Source organism: Ovis canadensis, chromosome 3 (genome assembly GCF_042477335.2).
Source record: "Ovis canadensis isolate MfBH-ARS-UI-01 breed Bighorn chromosome 3, ARS-UI_OviCan_v2, whole genome shotgun sequence".
NCBI lineage: Eukaryota > Metazoa > Chordata > Mammalia > Artiodactyla > Bovidae > Ovis > Ovis canadensis.
The window spans coordinates 223755681-223776296 of NC_091247.1; the positions used below are offsets into that span (position 1 = coordinate 223755681).

At 42.3% G+C, this 20616-nt stretch overlaps 1 protein-coding gene across 1 annotated transcript in view; it reads right to left on the reverse strand.

Moving 5' to 3' along the window:
* The window catches only part of SLC25A17 (solute carrier family 25 member 17), a 41099-nt gene extending 28516 nt beyond the window's left edge, over positions 1-12583 (reverse strand). Inside the window, exon 1 of the mRNA XM_069586102.1 lies at positions 12344-12583. Within this exon, the coding sequence (XP_069442203.1) occupies positions 12344-12535 (192 nt within the window). The 5' untranslated portion in view covers positions 12536-12583. The remainder of the gene's footprint in view (positions 1-12343) is intronic.
* Positions 12584-20616: the final 8033 nt, after the last annotated feature.

The window sequence follows — 20616 nt, forward strand, 5'->3', positions numbered from 1 at the left end:
CTGACTCTTTGAGACCCCATGGACTGTAGCCTGCCAGGGTTCTCCGTCCATGGAATTTTCCTGGCAAGAATACTGCAGTGGGTTGCCATTTCCTTCTCCAAGGGATCTTCCTGACCCAGGAATCGATGCCAAGTTTCATGCCCTACAGGTAGACTCTTTACCATCTGAGCCACCAAAGAAGCCCAATCTTTCAGACCCAGGAATCGAACCAGGGTCTCCTGCATTGCAGGCACCTTTACCAGCTGAGCTACCACGGAATCCTGACTTTTAAGTGCCTCAAAGACTTCTACATGAAGATATCCAGCAGGCAGCCAGATCCATCTGGAGCTCCTGAGACTCTGGGACAGAAATGTAGATTTGGAACTTACTGGAATAGAGCATCTTTCTTCACCTTTAAGACAATAATGATTGTACCATGGCTTAACAGATCTTTGTTGTTAAGGGTGGGTGAAATCATTATTTTACCAATATGCGATCATATACTGTTTTATTTTCGTAACCAAATTTCCATTCTCAACAAATAACTGAAAACGTACCACATGGCAGAACATTTTGTTTCTATTTTCTATTTTACTGATTCTTCTTTTTATTATCTCCCTTTTCCTTTGTGAACTCATATCCTTATCTAATATCTTGAGATGGATGCTTAGCTCATTGGTTTCAGGTCTTTCTTCTTTTCCAAACTTGATTTCAAAAGTTACTCCTTTCCTTCTAGGTATTTTAGCTGTGTCTGACAGCTTTTCTTTACAACTCAGTGGTGTTTTCAGATATTCACAAAGTTGTACAACTTCACCACTAGCTAACTCCAGAACATTTTTATCACCTTAAAAGAAAACCCATTCCCATTAGCAGTCACTCTTCATTTTCTCTTCCTCTCACATGCTGGCTACCACTGACCTATTTTCTGTCTCTCTTTTGCCTATTCTATACATTTCATGTAAATGGAACCAAATAATACATGATTTTTTTATTGGCTTCTTTCGAGGTTCCTCCATGTTACAGAATCAGAACTTCATTCTCTATTGTGGTTGCAAAATATCCTATTATATGGATAAATCACCTTCTGCTGATGAAATCCTTTCATCAGTTGGTAATTTGGGTTATTTCCACTTTTTGGCTTTATGAATAATGCCGCTACGAACATTTGTATACAAAGTTTTACATGGATGTGTCTTCAATTCTCTAGTAGTGGAACTGCTGGGTCATATGGTAATTATGTTTGACATTTTGAGGAACTAAGAGTTTTCCACAGTGACAACACAATTTTATATTCCCAACAACAAAGCATGAGGTTTCAAGTTTCTCCATACCCTTGCAACACTTGTCATTATCTGTGCTTTTAACTGTAGCTATCCTAGTGGGTGTGAAATAGTATCTCATTGTGGTTTTGATTTGCATCTCTTTGATAACTTGCATTTCACGTTATTTATTGGCTACTTGTATATCTTCACAGGAGAAATGTCTATTCAAATCCTTTGTGCACTTTCTTGAAGTTATTAATTTTTACTTTTCAACTGTGGTGGGTCTTTGTTGCTGCAAATAGCCTTTCTCTAGTGATGAGTCTGGGCTTCTCATTGGGGTTGCTTCTCTTGTTGCAGAGCAAGGACTCTAGGCACATGGGCTTAGCTGCTCCTCAGTTTGTGGGATCTTCCCAGACCAGGGATCAAACCCGTGTCCCCTGCATTGCAAGGTGTAGTCTTAACCACTGGACCACCAGGGAAGTCCCATTTGTGCATTTTTTAATTAGGCTATTTGCCTTTCTATTAATGAGCTGCTAACATTCTTTACATATTCTGGAGGCTAGACACTTTATCAGATATTGCAAATCAGACTTGCAAATATGTTCTCCATTCTGTTGTTTTTTCTTTCTTAATAGTATTTGAAGCACAGTCTTAATTCAGATCAAATCCAGTGTATATATTTATTACTTGTGCTTCTGGTGTTATATCTAAGAAACCACTGCCTAATCCAAGGTCATGAAGATTTATGTCAATGTCTTCATCTAACAGTTTTGTAGTTTGAGTTGATACATTTAGGTCTGAGGATCATTTTGTGTTAATTTTTGTGTGGTGTGAAGCAGGGGTCCAGCTTCATTGTGTTGCATGTGGATGTCCCACTGTCCCTGCACAACTTATTGGAGAGACTGTTCTTTCCCCTTTGACGTTCCTTGGTGTCCTTGCCGAAAGTCAACTAAAAACAAATTTGGAGGTTTATTTTTTTGGATTCTCAGTGCTGCTCTGTTGATCTGCCTGTCTATCCTTATGCCAATATCAGTCTCTTGATTACTGTAGCTCTGTACTAAGTTTGAAATCAGGATTCTAAGAGTCCTCTAAATTTTTCTTCCCCAAGATTATTTTGGATACTCTGGATCCCTTGAGCTTTCATATAAACTTTAGGATCATCTTGTCAATTTCTGCAAAAAAGCAAATTGGAATTTTGATATGGAGTATGCCAAATCTGGTAGATGCTCTTAGGAAGTACTGCCACCTTAACAATAATGTTTTCCAACCCACTTATTCAGAGGATTTCTTCCCACTTACTTAGGGATTTTTTTCAATGACTTGTTTTTAGCACAGCTACAAGTTTTAGTATGCACCATCTGTGCTATCAGTTGTTTTTTTTAAATGTGAAGTCTGCACTAAGCAATTCTAGTCAGTTTTTTTTGTGTGTGTGTGTGTGGTTGCACCTCACAGCTTGTGGGATCTCAGTTCCTCAACCAGGGATTGAACCTATTTCCTCTGCAGTGAAAGCACAGAGTTTTAACCACTGGACCACCAGAAATTCCCTATCACTTAGTTTTAAATGCTTTTTTATTTCCATTTGATTTCTTCTTTAACCCACAGATCATTCAATAATGTGTTTAATTCCCAAACATATATATTCACATTTTGAATCTATTACCCCTTAGCATCTATCACCTCTGTTCCTTGGATATTTAACAAGTGAACTAGAAATTTATTCTTAACTTAATCCCCCTGCTCCAAAAAATTTATAAAATTTTGTACAATAACAAATACCAAGCAAAAGTAAATCAGAACAAACATAAAATAACTACCACTTTATCCTGAATATGAAAATGAGGACAATGATAAAATCAGGGAGGAAAAAACCCAGAATCTGAAGTTAGGCTCTTTGTACACAAGTATCTGATTAAAAGACACACCAGAGGCATTATAAGGGGCCATCCACACAGCCTCAAGAGTTTCAAACAGAAAGACCAGAGCACAAATACAAACACTGCTTTAGCAAAGTATCATACATCTGATTTAAAATAATAAGGCCTTGAATCACTTTGAGTGGTGGCTAGGAAAATAGAGAAGGAATGCCTGCCAGGAGAACTATAAAAGAATCAATAGTATCTGCTCATTTATTGGATGTGGATCGCAAGAGAGATGGGAGAGGCAGAGAAATGAAGATACCATTGACAGAAATAGGTAAATGAAAAGAGGAAAATAATTTACAGGAAATAGAAAAATAGAAAATGAAAATGATATAGTTTTAAGAAATTACTAGTTCAATCTTGGGCACAGTGAATTTCAGATGATGAAAAATTAAGTACGCTCTCACTTGAGTTCAAGCAGTATTATATATCCTGTGTACAAAATTCTACTACAGTAAATCCACTACATACGAATGAGTTCTGTTCCAAGAGTGAGTTCTTAAGTCCAATTTGTTCATAAGTTCAACAAAGTTAGCCTAGGCACCCAAATAACACAATCGGCTCTATAGTACTGTACTATAATAGGTTTATAATACTGGTCACACAAATATACAGAAAAACAAAAAATAAAGAAAACACTTTTAATCTTGTAGTACAGGGCCTTGAAAAGTACAGCAGTACAGCTGGACTGCTGGCATACAGGGTCTGGCACCGAGAGAACAGGCAGGAAGGGTTACTGACTAGGGGAGGGCGGGGGGGAGATGCAGAGCTGAAGGATCGTCAGCAACAGGAGATGGAGGGCAAGCTGCAACTTCACTCACACCTGACAGTGATGGGATGCATATCTGCATCTCAAAGCTCACAAGTTGAAGATTCATATGAAGGGGAGTTACCATATATCCCAGTCACTGACGGGGGAGCCTGGTGGGCTGCCGTCTATGGAGTCGCACAGTCGGACACGACTGGAGCGACTTGGCGGCGGCAGCAGCACTGTACTGCGTCTAGTTGTTAATGGGTTTATCTTCCTTATTAAGACTATGGACAGGAACTTTTAAGTAATTAATTAATGACTAAACAGAAAACAAAATCTTCAGGCAGTTGGCAATACCATACTGCAGACAGGAGACAAATCACAGCCAGAGATAAAAATGGCAAGCAGAGTCATACAGATCACTTTTTGCCTAAGTTCTTGGGCATTTCTGGTTCTCTTTATTGTGAATGATCCCATTGTCAGCATCTGGCTTCCTTAATAATGTATCAATATCTACGTTTCAGGTTATATGTCCAAAACTGATAGTTTATTCATTTTCTGGGCTATGTCTCTCCTGTAAAAGGTCAATAAATATCCAGTCTACCTTTTAACTTGGCTGACAACAAACACACATGGAGTTGAAATGAGGTACTTAACACCACAAAGTCAGAAGGAAACAGTGGCGTAAGCTTGGTCAAGGCTTGGTTTCCTAAGCACGTACAATCTTCTGGAAACACCAAGACAGGGACAGACATAAACACAGAAGCAGAGTATCATGGCCTTTCAGCACGAACAGTGATGCCTGGGTTGGCCGACCGACCAAATTCAACCATTTCCAAAGTGTTGATTCTCTCCCAAAGGACAAAGAACAATCCCCCGCCCCGCCAAACGCAATGCTAGTTCTGAAGCAAATTTCCAGAGGACTCCAGAAATGGTGGTTGAGTCAGAGGAGCATCCTGAAACCAGTGTACAGCATTTTCTAATACGGTACACGGCATTACTGGACAGACGGATTATTTTAAAAAGAAAAACAACTAAAATACACTGTCAGTGGTAGATCTCGATCTAATGAAATTCCAAAGATGAAAGCCACTTTGGCTTTCATATTAAAAAATGTTCTTCACCTAACCAGAGTTAATATAAGTCTTTCCCGTGATACAACAATCAAGCTAACCCTCATACTGGTACACAAATATACACGGTAAACAGAAGGCTTAAACATACCTGAGTGTCAGAAGGAGCATGGGCTTTGGAATAAAATAAACTGAGGTTCAAGTGCCAGCTAGAGTACACACATAAATTACTTCAAATCTCCTTGCCTCGATTTCCTCATTTATAATCTGGGGACCAGTAAAAACTGTGGGGGCTGCTGTAAGAGGTTAAGCATTAATTTATGGAAAGACCCAATATCATACTAGGCACACAGCTGGCACTCAAGAAATGCTGCTCTCTATATGTACTTTTTATAGCATTTTTTAGCAGTAGGGCTCAATATTAATCAGGGCCCTAAAATCAGCAATGGTTACTTACATTCCTTCCAAAAGAGCAATTGTTATTCAGTAAATTCATTTTAAAAATACTGCTCTTTCAGAAGGACCTTTAAGAAGGCAGGAGGGTCAACAGTGTGAAAGACTACAAAGGTGAGTTAAATAAAAACGAAAAACAGTCAGGAGACTAAGCCATTTGGAAGTCAGTGTTGGCCTGTGGGAGAGCAGGTCCAGTGATCAGAATAGGATGAGGAGGGAAGGCAGTGAGAACAGACTAGTCATTAAATAAACTTAGCATCAAAGGAAGGAGAATAAGTAGCACCTAAGAGGGCAGTTTCTAAACCAGCTCAGAGTGGTTACATTACAGGACAGAGCTGAAGGGAAAAACACTGGGAAAAGGTTAAAGTTACAGGAAAGAAGGAAAAATGAATGGAGCAAAGTCCCGAAAGATAACTGTGGGTAATGTAAGAGGGGAGGATCAAGATCAAAGGTAGCAGAGTCCAGCCACATCCGTCTTTCCTGAGATCAGCACAATGGAGGAAATTCTGAGGACAACTTTAGCTGATTCTGTAATTAGAAAAAATGGGAACGTTAGAAAGCTCATCCCAAGTAGCCGCTATTTTATCTAGAGCAAAAGGTGAGATCATCTGTCACAAGTGAATGGACAGAGCTGACCACATAAGATGAGAGAAAATTTCAATTCCAGTGAATTTCTAAAATCGGACAAATGCTGCATTTTCAAGAATACATCTGATAAAGAAACAAATGATTATGGGTTTACCATACTATCACAGGTATTGAGATAGGTACTCCACAAGGGTTACCACACTGACTTCTCGGGAGGACCCAGGAGGCAAAGTTTCCATTTTATAGCTCAGAAAACTCAAGTTCAAAAAGAAAACATGAATGGCCCGAGATGACACGGATAGTTGTGTCTTACTCCAAATCGTAACCAAATAATCCCACAGTTCCTTCATAATGCAGTGGCGTGAGGTCACATTAACATTTATACTAAATATTTACCACAGTGAAAAGTCAGAAACAATGCAAAATATTCATAAATTATGGAATACTCACCCACTCCACTACTCTTGCCTGGAAAAACCCATGGACGGAGGAGCCTGGTGGGCTGCCGTCTATGGGATCGCACAGAGTCAGACACAACTGAGCAACTTCACTTTTACTTTTCACTTTCATGCACTAGAGAAGGAAATGGCAACCCACTCCAGTATTCTTGCCTGGAGAATCCCAGGGACAGGGGAGCCTGGTGGGCTGCCGTCTATGGGGTCGCACAGAGTCGGACATAACTGAGCGACTTCACTTTCACTTTTCACTTTCATGCACTGGAGAAGGAAATGGCAACCCACTCTAGTGTTCTTGCCTGGAGAATCCCAGAGATCGGGGAGCCTGGTGGGCTGCTGTCTATGGGGTCTCACAGAATCGGACACAACTGAAGCGACTTAGCAGCAGCAGCAGCATGGAATACTCATATGACAAGAATATTTTATTAAAAAGCCTATGATTTCTGAAGTCTTTTTAATAACATGATATAGTAGATATCTCATGTTTTGGACCACACAGCAACATTCTCTTTTCTTGTGGGTGGGCTGATTTTCCTTACCTCTTTCCACTGTGCACAATCTTGGTAATATGTCAGCCTTGGGGGCTTATCACCTTCACAGAGGCAACCCACTACCTCTTCCTAGGTACCACCAAGGTCTTATCTTGGTGGTAGATAAGATACCTTGGGCGACTGAACTGTACAACCTTCCCCAATCCTACAATTTAGTTCAGTTCAGTCACTCAGTCGTGTCTGACTCTTTGCGACCCCACGAACTGCAGCACGCCAGGCTTCCCTGTCTATAACCAACTCACAGAGCTTGCTCAAACTCATGTCCATTGAGTCGGTGATGCCATCCAGCCATCTCATCCTCTGTCGCCCCCTTCTCCTCCTGCCTTCAATCTTTCCCAGCATCAGGGTTGTCTCTAATGAGTCATTTCTTTGCATCAGGTGGCCAAAGTATTGGCACTTCAGCTTCAGTATTAGTCCTTTCAATGAATATTTAGGACTGATTTCCTTTAGGATGGACTGGTTGGATCTCCTTGCAGTCCAAGGGACTCTCAAGAGTCTTCTCCAACACCACAGTTCAAAAGCATTGATTCTTCGGCCCTCAGCCTTCTTTAAGGTTCAACTCTCACATCCATATGCGACTACTGGAAAAACCATAGCTTTGACTATACACCACCACTACACACCTAAGAAGAGCTTCCTGAGGACAGGGACTTTTCCACTGACCTTTATATCCAGAGGCCTTGGACAGAAAATCAACAAGTTCTGCTTGGTTTCTATTTCTAAAAGGCAGGTAGTGAGCCTACAAGGTAAAAAGTCCACTTAATGTTAAGTATGTAAGAGTCAGATGTGCCTGTGTGCCTGTTGCTTCAGTCATGTCCGACTCTTTGCAACCGTATGGACTGTAGCCCATCAGGCTCCTCTGTCCACTGGATTCTCCAGGCAAGAATACTGGAGTGGGTTGCCATGCCGTCCTCCAGGAGATCTTCCCAACCCAGGGATTGAACCTGCTTCTCTTACGCCTCCTGCACTGGCAGGCAGGTTCTTCACCACTAGCGCTACCTCGCAAGCCCAAGAGTCAGATAGTTGTGCTTAATTTTCTCTTTTGATACCAACTGGTGAAAAGTGCTCTGAATAAGCTTTCTTACACAGTTCTAAGGATGGCTATGTCTGAGCTTTGAGCCACAGAACAATAACAGGTAAAAGGCAAGGAGAAAGGAAAACTTTCATATTTCTATAAGACTTGAATTGTTTAACCATCAGCATTTATTCAATGAAATGCAATTCTTTTAAAACAAATTATGCAATTAATTTTTTAATATAAACAAAAGGGAAAAGAAATCTCTTGAAAGCTACCAATTAATTATTATCATTACGATCCCAATGTCTGTTTCAACATCTAAACCCCCTAGACAATTGCAACCAATCTCACTTTTCAAATTCTAGACTAATAAAATCTCTTTTTAATTACAAATGTGCATTTCTTCAAATAAAGTCTACCTTTGGAAGCTAATATGAGAACCAAAAATATGCAATTATAAATCCAGTTATACTCAAAATTTTGAGAATTATTTAATTGTATCAGGCAACAGTCATCAACTAGCCATAAAGCATTCTCCTGAAACAGCACAATTCTGGTTCTCAAATACTTGAGATTATCTGCAATTATACCAAAGCTTCCATAAAGCACTCCAAATCACTAATCTGTTTAACTTTCAAAGTGTTATGTGTATGCGCATAACACCACACTTGAGGTGAGAAAGTGTAGAACCTGGGAAAAAGTGACTAAGCAAACATGAAACATGTCCTCTCAAAAAGGTTGTAAATCAACATCTCAAACAATGACTTAACAATCTTTTGGGGAGAAAAAACAAGTAATTACATCAGTTTATATCAAAGACAAAAAGCTGGTGAGGGAAACTGCCAGCATTTGTGATACAGGCTGCCTTGCTCAAGTCAGGCACTCAGGCACTCAAGTGCTCCTAACCCCTATGCTCTCCTGGATCATCTCAAAACTTTGTATGGCCAAGGCATTTAACTAAACATGAGTCAATTAAACCACAGTACTACACATTAAAAGTAATGCTATTTTTCTCATCAAACATAGTGACATTTTGTGGTGAAACGGTTTCCCTTTGGTAGCAATTAGAAGAAAGCAGGTCCACGTTGTGAAGTTTATCCATAAAGCAGAAATTTGCAAAGAGTTAAGAGAACCACTCTCAGCCTGATATTCAATAAAGCAACGAAACACAATGTAATTTCTCATTCTAACAGGTTCCAGGAAGCAAGAGGAAAAGAAATTATTCTTACAAAAGTATATCTAGTAGATAATCTAACATAGCCTACGGGAGAAAGAAAAACCACTGAAAATTCCAGGTGCTTAATTTCAAGCAGAAGTGTTAACACAAGAAAAATGGGAAATGAGACAGAAAAAAATAGAAATGCTTTTGCAGGTTAAAATGAGATATATCATCTCTACCCCCAATTACTGCCTACAGCAGAACTCAGAATACTAGGTGCAAGAGTCAAGTCTATTCAATGACTGGTTTTGTAAACTAAGATTTCATCAGAATAGCCCTCCATCCATTTACTTATTGTCAATGACTGGTTTCACATTATCTTGGCAGGGTTGAGTAGCTTTGCCAGAGACCATATGCCTAAATTATTTACCGGTTGCCTCCTTAAAGAAAAAGTTTGCTAACCCTTTTATTTCTCTCATAAAGCTTAACACTACCTAAAATTTGTTTTTTGATTTAGTCAATTATTGTCTTGACTTCCCCACTAGAAAGCAAACTTTGTAAAGAAAAAGACTTTTGTTCTCCACTATATTTCTAGCACCTAAATCAGTGCATGGCACATAAAAAGCACTCAATAAAGATGTTGAATGAATGGCTATTTATTAAGAAAAAGAAAGAAGAAACATTTCCCATCTTCCCATTCTCATTCTCTCTTAAATGCACTGCAACTATTCACCCTACAAATCCACCAAAACAAGTCTTCTCAGTTAACCACTGGATTTATCATGTTGATAAACACATTGATAAATCCAACGGTTAATCCTCAGTCCTCATCTTACTTGACTCATCGACAGCATCTGACCCAGTTGGTCTATACCCTCCTGCGTGCAACTCTCAGAACACCATATTCTCTTATTAATAGTTCACCTCCTGCCCAATGGAGACATTCCTTAGTCTCCTCTGCTAGTCCTCTCACTTCCCCAGCCTCTTCATGTTGGCATGCTTCCAGGCTAAGCCTTTTGAGACTTTTCTCCTCCATTCACAAAACTCATTTCTTTGATGAACTCATCTAGTCTCATGACTACTCTTCGGCATTTCAAACTTAACTATCAAAAACCAAACCCAGGGATTTCCCTGGTGGTCCAGCAGTTAAGACTCTGAGCTTCCAATGCAGGGCGTACAGGCTCAATTCCTGGTCTGGGAACTAAGGTCCCACATGCTGAGTGGCATGGCCAAGAAGTAAAAATAAATAAAAATAAAACCCAAAACCATTCTCATCTTTCCCCCAAAAGCTGCTCCTTTATAGTCTTCACCATCTCAGTAAATGGAAATATAATCCTTCCAGTCGCTCAAGGCCAAAACACTTGGGAGTCAACCAGCTCTTATTCTATTACATCCCAATCCAATCTACCATCAAAACCCTGGTAGCTCTATCTCAGAAATATATTCCAGGTGAATGAGCTTTTCTCACCATCTCCACTGCTACCATCCTGGCGGGCTGATGGTTTCCATGCTTTTACCCTTGTTCCCTTACAGTCTACTGTCAACGGAGCAGCCACAGTGATCATGTTTAAAATGTAAGTCAGCAAGTTGCTGCATGCTCAAAATAACTTGCTCTAACAGCTAGCCAGCTCCCTTCACACTCAGCGTTAAAATTCTCACACAATTTGGTCTCCTGAAACCTGTTTGCCCGCCTTTGTTTCTCTACTCCAAAGGTCTCCAGGCCTATCCTAGGGTATATCAAGCAAGCTTCCATTTCAGTGCCTTTACCCTGGCTGAAAGGCTCTTCTGGTCTGAGTGAACTAGGACTCCTAAATCAGGCACTTCCCATCAACTACTGCGCCATCTAATTCACGTAACAACTCTGTGAGGTAGGTGTCAATGCCTCCATTTAAAGATTAGGAAAGTAAAGTTTTTAGGCCACTTATCTAACAAGGATGGAGTTGGGGCTCAGCCTCCATTAGTCTGCACAGAACATGAGCTCTGATGCTTTTGAACTGTGGTGTTGGAGACGGCGCTTGAGAGTCCCTTGGACTGCAAGGCGATCCAACCAGTCCATTCTAAAGGAGATCAGTCCTGGGTGTTCATTGGAGGGACTGATGCTGAAGCTGAAACTCCAATACTTTGGCCACCTCATGTGAAGAGTTGACTCATTGGAAAAGACTCTGGTGCTGGGAGAGATTGCGGGCAGGAGGAGAAGGGGACGACAGAGGATGAGATGGCTAAATGGCATCACCAACTTGATGGACGTGAGTCTGAGTAAACTCTGGGAGTTGGTGATGGACAGGAGGCCTGGTGTGCTGCGATTCATGGGGTCGCAAAGAGTCGGACACGACTGAGCGACTGAACTGAAGAGGAGAGGATTCAGCCAGTTATATGCCTCTGAAGTCCCAGTGATTTCAGGTGCATACTGACAGCTAGAGAAGGATTTAGAAAAGCAGAGAGCCAGTATGAGAACCAGGATGAGAACCAGAGAGGAAGGTACTGAACCAAAAAAGTGGTGTCAAATGGAAGTGAGACATCCAGCAGCTCAAGAACCAGGCGCATTCCTCATAGTAAACCACACCTGTGGTAGAGAGGAACTTTGCTCTTGACTTTAAAAAAAATGGTATCTTCTCCTGCCAACAATATTGGCCAGAGGTTTGTATCCCTGCTAGGTTCTGCCTCTCACCTGCAGTTTAGTGTGTGAAGAGACTGCGTAGTTAAGAATGTGATTAAGCGACACAGCTGCACACCTAGGTTTTCCTCTGGCCCAGTCAAAGTTTGTGCGCCCGGTGGGGTGGGACAGGGGGACGATTGCCCTTTAAATTTCAGATGGCAAAGAGAACAACAGTATCTTCGTCCTTGTGGGTGTGTGGGACACACACTCCTCCCCTCCCCCCCCCGCACCCCCCCCCCCACCCCGGGCCACACACACATCCCAGGTACTCTTTAAGAGGACAGAGCGGTAGCCAGGAGCGGAGAGGGTGTCGGCCTTTACACCAAATTCTTCCAGCAACATTTAGCTTATGCCCCATTCCTCTACGCCCCAGTCACGACACGATCGCCTTGCCATCCCCATCCCCCAGCCAAAGCCTGGTCTGGCCCCAGAGAAGCCCCACACCCCACAGTGGCCCGGGCACGAAGACCCCGCCTCACCACGGCTCCCGCCACGGCGTGGACCAGGCTTTCGTAGGACAACACGGAAGACATATGTGCGGTTCCTGCAAACCCGGCTGCAGTTTCCCAGCAGAAGCTGAAGCCAAATTGACTGGCGAAACTAGCGCCAGAGTACCGGGCAGGGGCGTCACAAGCTCCACCCCTCAGGCCCGCCTCCTCCAGAACAACCATTTCCGGGTCGCAGGGCGCCCGAGTCTCCTGGCCCGGAGGCCGCTTGCGAGAGAAGAGGGAGGGAACGCTCCTTGGCTCTGATTGGTCCCTGGCGCTGGCGCGGGGCGGGGCAGACTGGTGCTGCGGCGACCACGTGGAGGGTTGGGTCTGGCGGAAACTCGGCGCCCGGGAGGTCCACTCTGTTTCCTCGCGTTGCCGCTGCCCCGTGGTGCTTTACACCTCCAACACTGGGGACTTCAGAAAATCTTTTTTTCCCTCCACATCTCTTCATAAGACTAGCTGGAGACAAGCAAGATGGGGGACTCATCTTCCTGTTTCTCTAAGACTTTACTCATATTTTCTCTAGCTAGTATTTTTAGTCACGTTTTGGTCAAGAGGACATACATGTTGATTGGGCAATGTTCTCCCCTCTGAAAAACCCTGGTGGGAAGAGAACTTGAGCGTCAGGAAATCAAAATGATCAGATGGAGGTGGGAACAAACTAGTTGGCAACTAGTAAAAATTTTTAACCTATTGGTTTCCTCCTTTTTGAAATGACAGTGTTAATACTTCTAGGATTACAAAAGTTAATTTATGTAAATTTAAACATACTTTAGAAAATACTGAAGAAACACAATTCCATATTGCTAAGTGAAAACAAACTACACAAAATTAGAAAAACCACATTCTACCCCCTCACCCACAACATACTGTGACACCAGGTTTCAGGACTTAAACTTCTGTTACTTAGGTACCATCCTCATGGATCTCTGCCAGTTTCAGAACCATCAAGTTTACTTTCATAATACCTTTGCTGATTGATAGTCTTTGACTGGAATTCAAAAGTAGGAAGTAAAGAGCTACCTGGAATAACAAGCAAATTTGGCCTTGGAATACAAAATGAAGCAGGTCAAACAGTTTTGGCAAACAGTTTTGCCAAGAGAATGCACAAGTGATAACAAACACCCTTTTCCAACAACACAAGAGAAGACTCTACACGTGGACATCACCAGACTGTCAATACCGAAATCAGATTGATTATATTCTTTGCAGCCAAAGATGGAACAGCTCTATGCAGTCAGCAAAAACAAGACCAGGAGCTGACTGTGGCTCAGATCATGAACTCCTTATTGCCAAATTCAGACTGAAATTGAAGAAAACAGAGAAAACCACTAGACCATTCAGGTATGACCTAAATAAAATCCCTTACGATTATACAGTGGAAGTGACAAATAGACTCAAGGGATTAGATCTGATAGAGAGAGTGCCTGAAAAACTATGGACGGAGGTTCGTGACATTGTATAGGAGGCAGTGATCAAGAACATCCCCAAGAAAAAGAAATGCAAAAAGGCAAAATGGTTGTCTCACGAAGCCTTACAAATAGCTAAGAAAAGAAGAGAACCTAAAGGCAGAGGAGAAAAGCAAAGATATTCCCATTTGAATGCAGAGTTCCAACGAATAGCAAGGAGACATAAGAAAGCCTTCCTCAGTGATCGATGCAAAGAACTAGAGGAAAACAATAAAATGGGAAAGACTAGACATCTCTACAAGAATATTAGAGATACCAAGGGAACATTTCATGCAAAGATGGGCACAATAAAGGACAGAAATGGTATGGACCTAACAGAAGCAGAAGATATTAAGAAGTGGCAAGAATACATGGAACTATACAAAAAAGATCTTCATGACCCAGATAACCATGATGGTGTGATCACTCACCTAGAGGCAAACATCCTGGAATGCAAAGTCAAGTGGGCCTTAGGAAGCATCACTACGAACAAAGCCAGTGGAGGTGATGGAATTCCAATTGAGCTATTTCAAATCCTGAAAGATGATGCTGTGAAAGTGCTGCACTCAGCAAATTTGGAAAACTCAGCAGTGGCCACAGGACTGGAAAAGGTCAGTTTTCATTCCAATCCCAAAGAAAGGCAATGCCAAAGAATGTTCAAACTACCACACAACTGCACTCATCTCATACACTAGCAAAGTAATGCTCAAAATTCTCCAAGCCAGGCTTCAACATTACATGAACCGTGAGCTTACAGATGTTCAAGCTGAATTTAGAAAAGGCAGAGGAACCAGAGACCAAATTGCCAACATCTGCTGGATCATTGAAAAACCAAGAGTTCCAGAAAAATATCTACTTCTGCTTTATTGACTATGCCAAAGCCTTTGACTATGTGGATCACAGCAAACTGTGGAAAATCCTTAAACAGATGGAAATAGCAGACAACCTTTTCTGCCTCCTGAGAAATCTGTATGCAGGTCAAGAAGCAACAGTTAGAACTGGACATGAACAACAGACTGGTTCCAAATTGGGAAAGGAGTATGTCCAGGCTATACATTGTCACCCTGCTTATTTAACTTATATGCAGAGTACATCATGAGAAACACTGGACTGGATGAAGCACAGGCTGGAATTAAGATTGCTGGGAGAAATATCAATAACCTCAAATATGCAGATGACACCACCCTTATGGCAGAAAGTGAAGAACTAAAGAGCCTCTTGATGAAAGTGAAAGATGAGAGTGAAAAAGTTGGCTTAAAGCTCAACATTCAGAAAACGAAGATCATGCCATCCAGTCCCATCACTTCATGGCAAGTAGATGGGAAAACAATGGAAACAGAGATTTTGTTTGGGCTCCAAAATCACTCGAGATGGTGGTGACTGCAGCCATGAAATTAAAAGATGCTAGCTCCTTGGAAGAAAAGCTAAAACCAACCTAGACAGCATACTAAAAAGCAGAGATATTACTTTACCAACAAAGGTCTGTGTAGTCAAAGCTATGTATGGTTTTTCCAGTAGTCATGTATGGATGTGAGTTGGGCTATAAAAAAAGCTGAGTGCCTTAGAATTGGTGCTTTTGAACTGTGGTGTTGAAGAAGACTCTTGAGTCCCTAGGACTGCAAGGAGACCCAACCAGTCAATCCTAAAGGAAATCAACCCTGAATATTCATTGCATGGACTGATGTTGAAGCTGAAACTCCAATACTTCGGCCACCTCATGCGCAGAACAGACTCATTGCAAAAGACCCTGATGCTGGGAAAGATTGAAGGCGGGAGAAGGGGACAACAGAGGATGAGATGGTTGGATGGCATCACCGACACGATGGACATGAGTTTGAGTGAGCTCTGGGAGCTGGTGATGGACAGAGAAGCCTGGCATGCTGCAGTCCATGGGGTCGCAGAGAGACACACAGAGTGACTGAACTGAACTGACTGCTTATTACAGCCAGAGGCCCAATGTTTTATGCCTTTTATCACATTTACTCCCAGGAGAGGGCGCTAACAGTGTTTACCTGGTCCTGTTTTCACAAAATTTGAAAATATTTCAATTGCGACTGGTTAAGATCCGTTTATAACTCTGGGGCTTCACTGGTGGTGCAGACGGTAAAGAATCTTTCTGCAATGCGAGACGTGGGTTCCATCCCTGGGTTGGAAAGATACCCTGGAGAAGGGCATGGCAACCCATTCCTGTTCTCTTGCCTGGAGAATACCCACGGACAGAGACAGGCAGGCTACAGTCCACAGGGTTGCAGAGTCGGACATGACTGAGCGACTAAGCACATACATTTAGTGTTGCTACAGTGACCACAGGTAAGTTACAAAGCAAGTTGGGGAGATAGTTGGACTCAGGGATACCTATTCATATGTATTAACATGTTACTACTAGACCTTCTGTTTTAGGAATCTCTCCCAGGAATACTCCCACCACTCCCTAGTCATGACATGAAAGTGCAGGTCCAAGTTAAATGAAGGCAGGATTCGGCACTGGAATACAGAACCCTGTCTGCTGGTAATCTTAATCGGAGGACTCAGCCCTTGTGGACTCCTACTTAATTTGGACAGTCTCAAGAAAACACTGCGTTATGTAGCATACAGACTTATAAACACACTTTATGAATCCTTTTACAGTGGTAATTGAACACAATTTTTCTTATTTCCCGTTTGTACGGTATGATATGCAGACAGCATGTCCATCTCTGAAATCTTCTGCATACCAGCTATCAAAAAATAATTTCACATCTCAGTATTCCGAATTATGTACTACTTTTCTTAAAAGAGAGCTCCCTGAACTATACAAGCATTAAGTCCCACACTATAGAAACAGTATATTAAATCTTTAGCCTCCTTCTGTTCACACCTGTATTATCAGTACAAAATAAAAAAGGAACTTAGAATTGGTCACCTTCCTGTTCATTTCTGCACTTGCATATGTCAGGTTACACCACCTGAAAACGTCCCAGTGATATGTACTAAAGAACATCCTTATTATATAACAGGATACCTAGATTTTCATAGTATTTACACACATTTATGCTAGGCGTCTAGGCCCTCCTGTGCCTGTGCAGCCTCGGGTTGGTCCTCCGGCCACGGGCCCTGGCCTCGGGCGTGGGTGGCTCCTCAGGGTCACCGCCCCTAGTCTTGGGCGTGAGGTGGCTTCTCCCGGCCGCCCCTGACCTCAGAGGTGGGGTGTCTCCTCCCGGCCGCCCCTGACCTCGGACGCGGGGTAGCAGGCACAGGAGGGCCTAGAGGAGCTATCCCATGTTGAAGGTCAGGAAAGGTAGCAGTAAGGAGATACCCCTCGTCCAAGGTAAGGAGCAGCGGCTGTGCTTTGCTGGAGCAACCGTGAAGAGATACCCCACGGCCAAGGTAAGAGAAACCCAAGTAAGATGGTACGTGTTGCAAGAGGGCATCAGAGGGCAGACACACTGAAACCATACTCACAGAAAACTAGTCAATCTAATCACACGAGGACCACAGCCTTGTCTAACTCAATGAAACCAAGCCATGCCTGCGGGGCAACCCAAGACGGGCGGGTCATGGTGGAGAGGTCTGACAGAATGTGGTCCACTGGAGAAGGGAATGGCAAGCCACTTCAGTATTCTTGCCTTGAGAACCCCATGAACAGTATGAAAAAGTAAAATGATAGAATACCAAAAGAGGAACTCCCCAGGTCATTAGGTGCCCAATATGCTACTGGAGATCAGTGGAGAAATAACTCCAGAAAAAATGAAGGGATGGAGCCAAAGCAAAAACAATACCCAGCTGTGGATGTGACTAGTGATAGAAGCAAGATCTGATGCTGTAAAGAGCAATACTGCATAGGAACCTGGAATGTCAGGTCCATGAATCAAGGCAAATTGGAAGTGGTCAAACAAGAGATGGCAAGGGTGAACGTTGACATTCTAGGAATCAGCGAACTAAAATGGACTGGAATGGGTGAATTTAACTCAGATGAACATTATATCTACTACTGCGGGCAGGAATCCCTCAGAAGAAATGGAGTAGCCATCATGGTCAACAAGAGAGTCCGAAATGCAGTACTTGGATGCAATCTCAAAAACGACAGAATGATCTCTGTTCGTCTCCAAGGCAAACCATTCAATATCAGTTGTCCAAGTCTATGCCCCAACCAGTAATGCTGAAGAAGCTGAAGTTGAACGGTTTTATGAAGACCTACAAGACCTTTTAGAACTAACAGCCAAAAAAGATGTCCTTTTCATTATAGGGGACTGGAATGCAAAAGTAGGAAATCAAGAAACACCTGGAGTAACAGGCAAATTTGGCCTTGGAATGCGGAATGAAGCAGAGCAAAGACTAGTAGAGTTTTGCCAAGAAAATGCACTGGTCATAGCAAACACCCTCTTCCAACAACACAAGAGAAGATTCTACACATGGACATCACCAGATGGTCAACACCGAAATCAGATTGATTATATACTTTGCAGCCAAAGATGGAGAATCTCTATACAGTCAACAAAAACAAGACCAGGAGCTGACTGTGGCTCAGATCATGAACTCCTTATTACCAAACTCAGATTCAAATTGAAGACAGTAGGGAAAACCGCTAGACCATTCAGGTATGACCTAAATCAAATCCCTTATGATTATACAGTAGAAGTGAGAAATAGATTTAAGGGCCTAGATCTGATAGAGTGCCTGATGAACTATGGAATGAGGTTTGTGACATTGTACAGGAGACAGGGATCAAGACCATCCCCATGGAAAAGAAATGCAAAAAAGCAAACTGGCTGTCTGGGGAGGCCTTACAAATAGCTGTGAAGAGAGAGGCGAAAAGCCAAGGAGAAAAGGAGATATAAGCATCTGAATGCAGAGTTCCAGAGAATAGCAAGAAGAGATAAGAAAGCCTTCTTCAGAGATCAATGCAAAGAAATACAGGAAAACAACACAATGGGAAAGACTAGAGATCTCTTCAAGACAATGAGATACCAAGGGAACATTTCATGCAAAGATGGGCTCGATAAAGCACGGAAATGGTATGGACCTAACAGAAGCAGAAGATATTAAGAGGTGGCAAGAATACACAGAACTGTACAAAGAAGATCTTCACGACCTGGATAATCACGATGGTGTGATCACTCATCTAGAGCCAGATATCTTGGAATGTGAAGTCAAGTGGGCCTTAGAAAGCATCAGTATGAACAAAGCTAGTGGAGGTGATGGAATTCCAGTGGAGTTGTTTCAAATCCTGAAAGATGATGCTGTGAAAGTGCTGCACTCAATATGCCAGCAAATTTGGAAAACTCAGCAGTGGCCACAGGACTGGAAAAGGGCAGTTTTCATTCCAATCCCAAAGAAAGGCAATGCCAAAGAATGCTCAAACTATCGCACAATTGCACTCATCTCACATGCTAGTAAAGTAATGCTCAAAATTCTCCAAGCCAGGCTTCAGCAATATATGAACCGTGAACTCCGATATTCAAGCTGGTTTTAGAAAAGGCCAAGGAACCAGAGATCAAATTGCCAACATCAGCTGGATCATGGAAAAAGCAAGAGAGTTCCAGAAAAACATCTATTTCTGCTTTTTATTGACTATGCCAAAGCCTTTGACTGTGTGGATCACAAGAAACTGTGGAAAATTCTGAGAGATGGGAATACCAGTCAGAACTGGACATGGAACAACAGACTGGTTCCAAATAGGAAAAGGAGTGTGTCAAGGCTGTATATTGTCACCCTGCTTATTTAACTTATATGCAGAGTACATCATGAGAAATGCTGGGCTGGGAGAAACACAAGCTGGAATCAAGACTGCTGGGAGAAATATGAATAACCTCAGATATGCAGATGACACCACCCTTATGGCAGAAAGTGAAGAGGAGCTAAAAAGCCTCTTGATGAAAGAGAGTGAAAAAGTTGACTTAAAGCTCAACATTCAGAAAACGAAGATCATGGCATCTGGTCCCATCACTTCACGGGAAATAGATGGGGAAACAGTAGAAACAGTGTCAGACTCTTTTTGTGCTCCAAAATCACTGCAGATGGTGACTGCAGCCATGAAATTAACAGACGCTTACTCCTTGGAAAAAAAGTTACGACCAACCTAGATAGTATATTCAAAAGCAGAGACATTACTTTGCCGACTAAGGTCCATCTAGTCAAAGCTATGGTTTTCCCTGTGGTCATGTATGGATGTGAGAGTTGGACTGTGAAGAAGGCTGAGCGCCGAAGAATTGATGCTTTTGATGTGTGGTGTTGGAAAAGACTCTTGAGAGTCCCTTGGACTGCAAGGAGATCCAACCAGTCCATTTTGAAGGAGATCAACCCTGGGATTTCTTTGGAAGGAATGATGCTAAAGCTGAAGCTCCAGTACTTTGGCCACCTCATGCAGAGTTGACTCACTGGAAAAGACTCTGATGCTGGGAAGGATTGCGGGCAGAAGGGGATGACCGAGGAGGAGATGGTTGGATGGCATCCCGGACTCGATGGATGTCTGCGTGAACTCCGGGAGATGGTGATGGACAGGGAGGCCTGGCATGCTGCGATTCATGGGGTCGCAAAGTCGGACACGACTGAGCAACTGAACTGAACTGATGCTATTTACCTCTTTGCTACTCTGGTTCCACCTATTTACTTACAAACCATAGTTTTAAAGTTTTTGCCAAATCAACACGGCTTCTTCAGTTTTAACTTTTAGAAGTTTATCAGCTATCATTAACTATGTTTGCCTACTTAACACATGCACTTCTTTTAAAGTGTGCTTTATTGGTTATAAATATTGCTACATATTTAATTTTAAAATCACTGCACCAGTTTTTAATAAAAACTAATTTTTTTAGTCCCTTATTGGTTGGATGG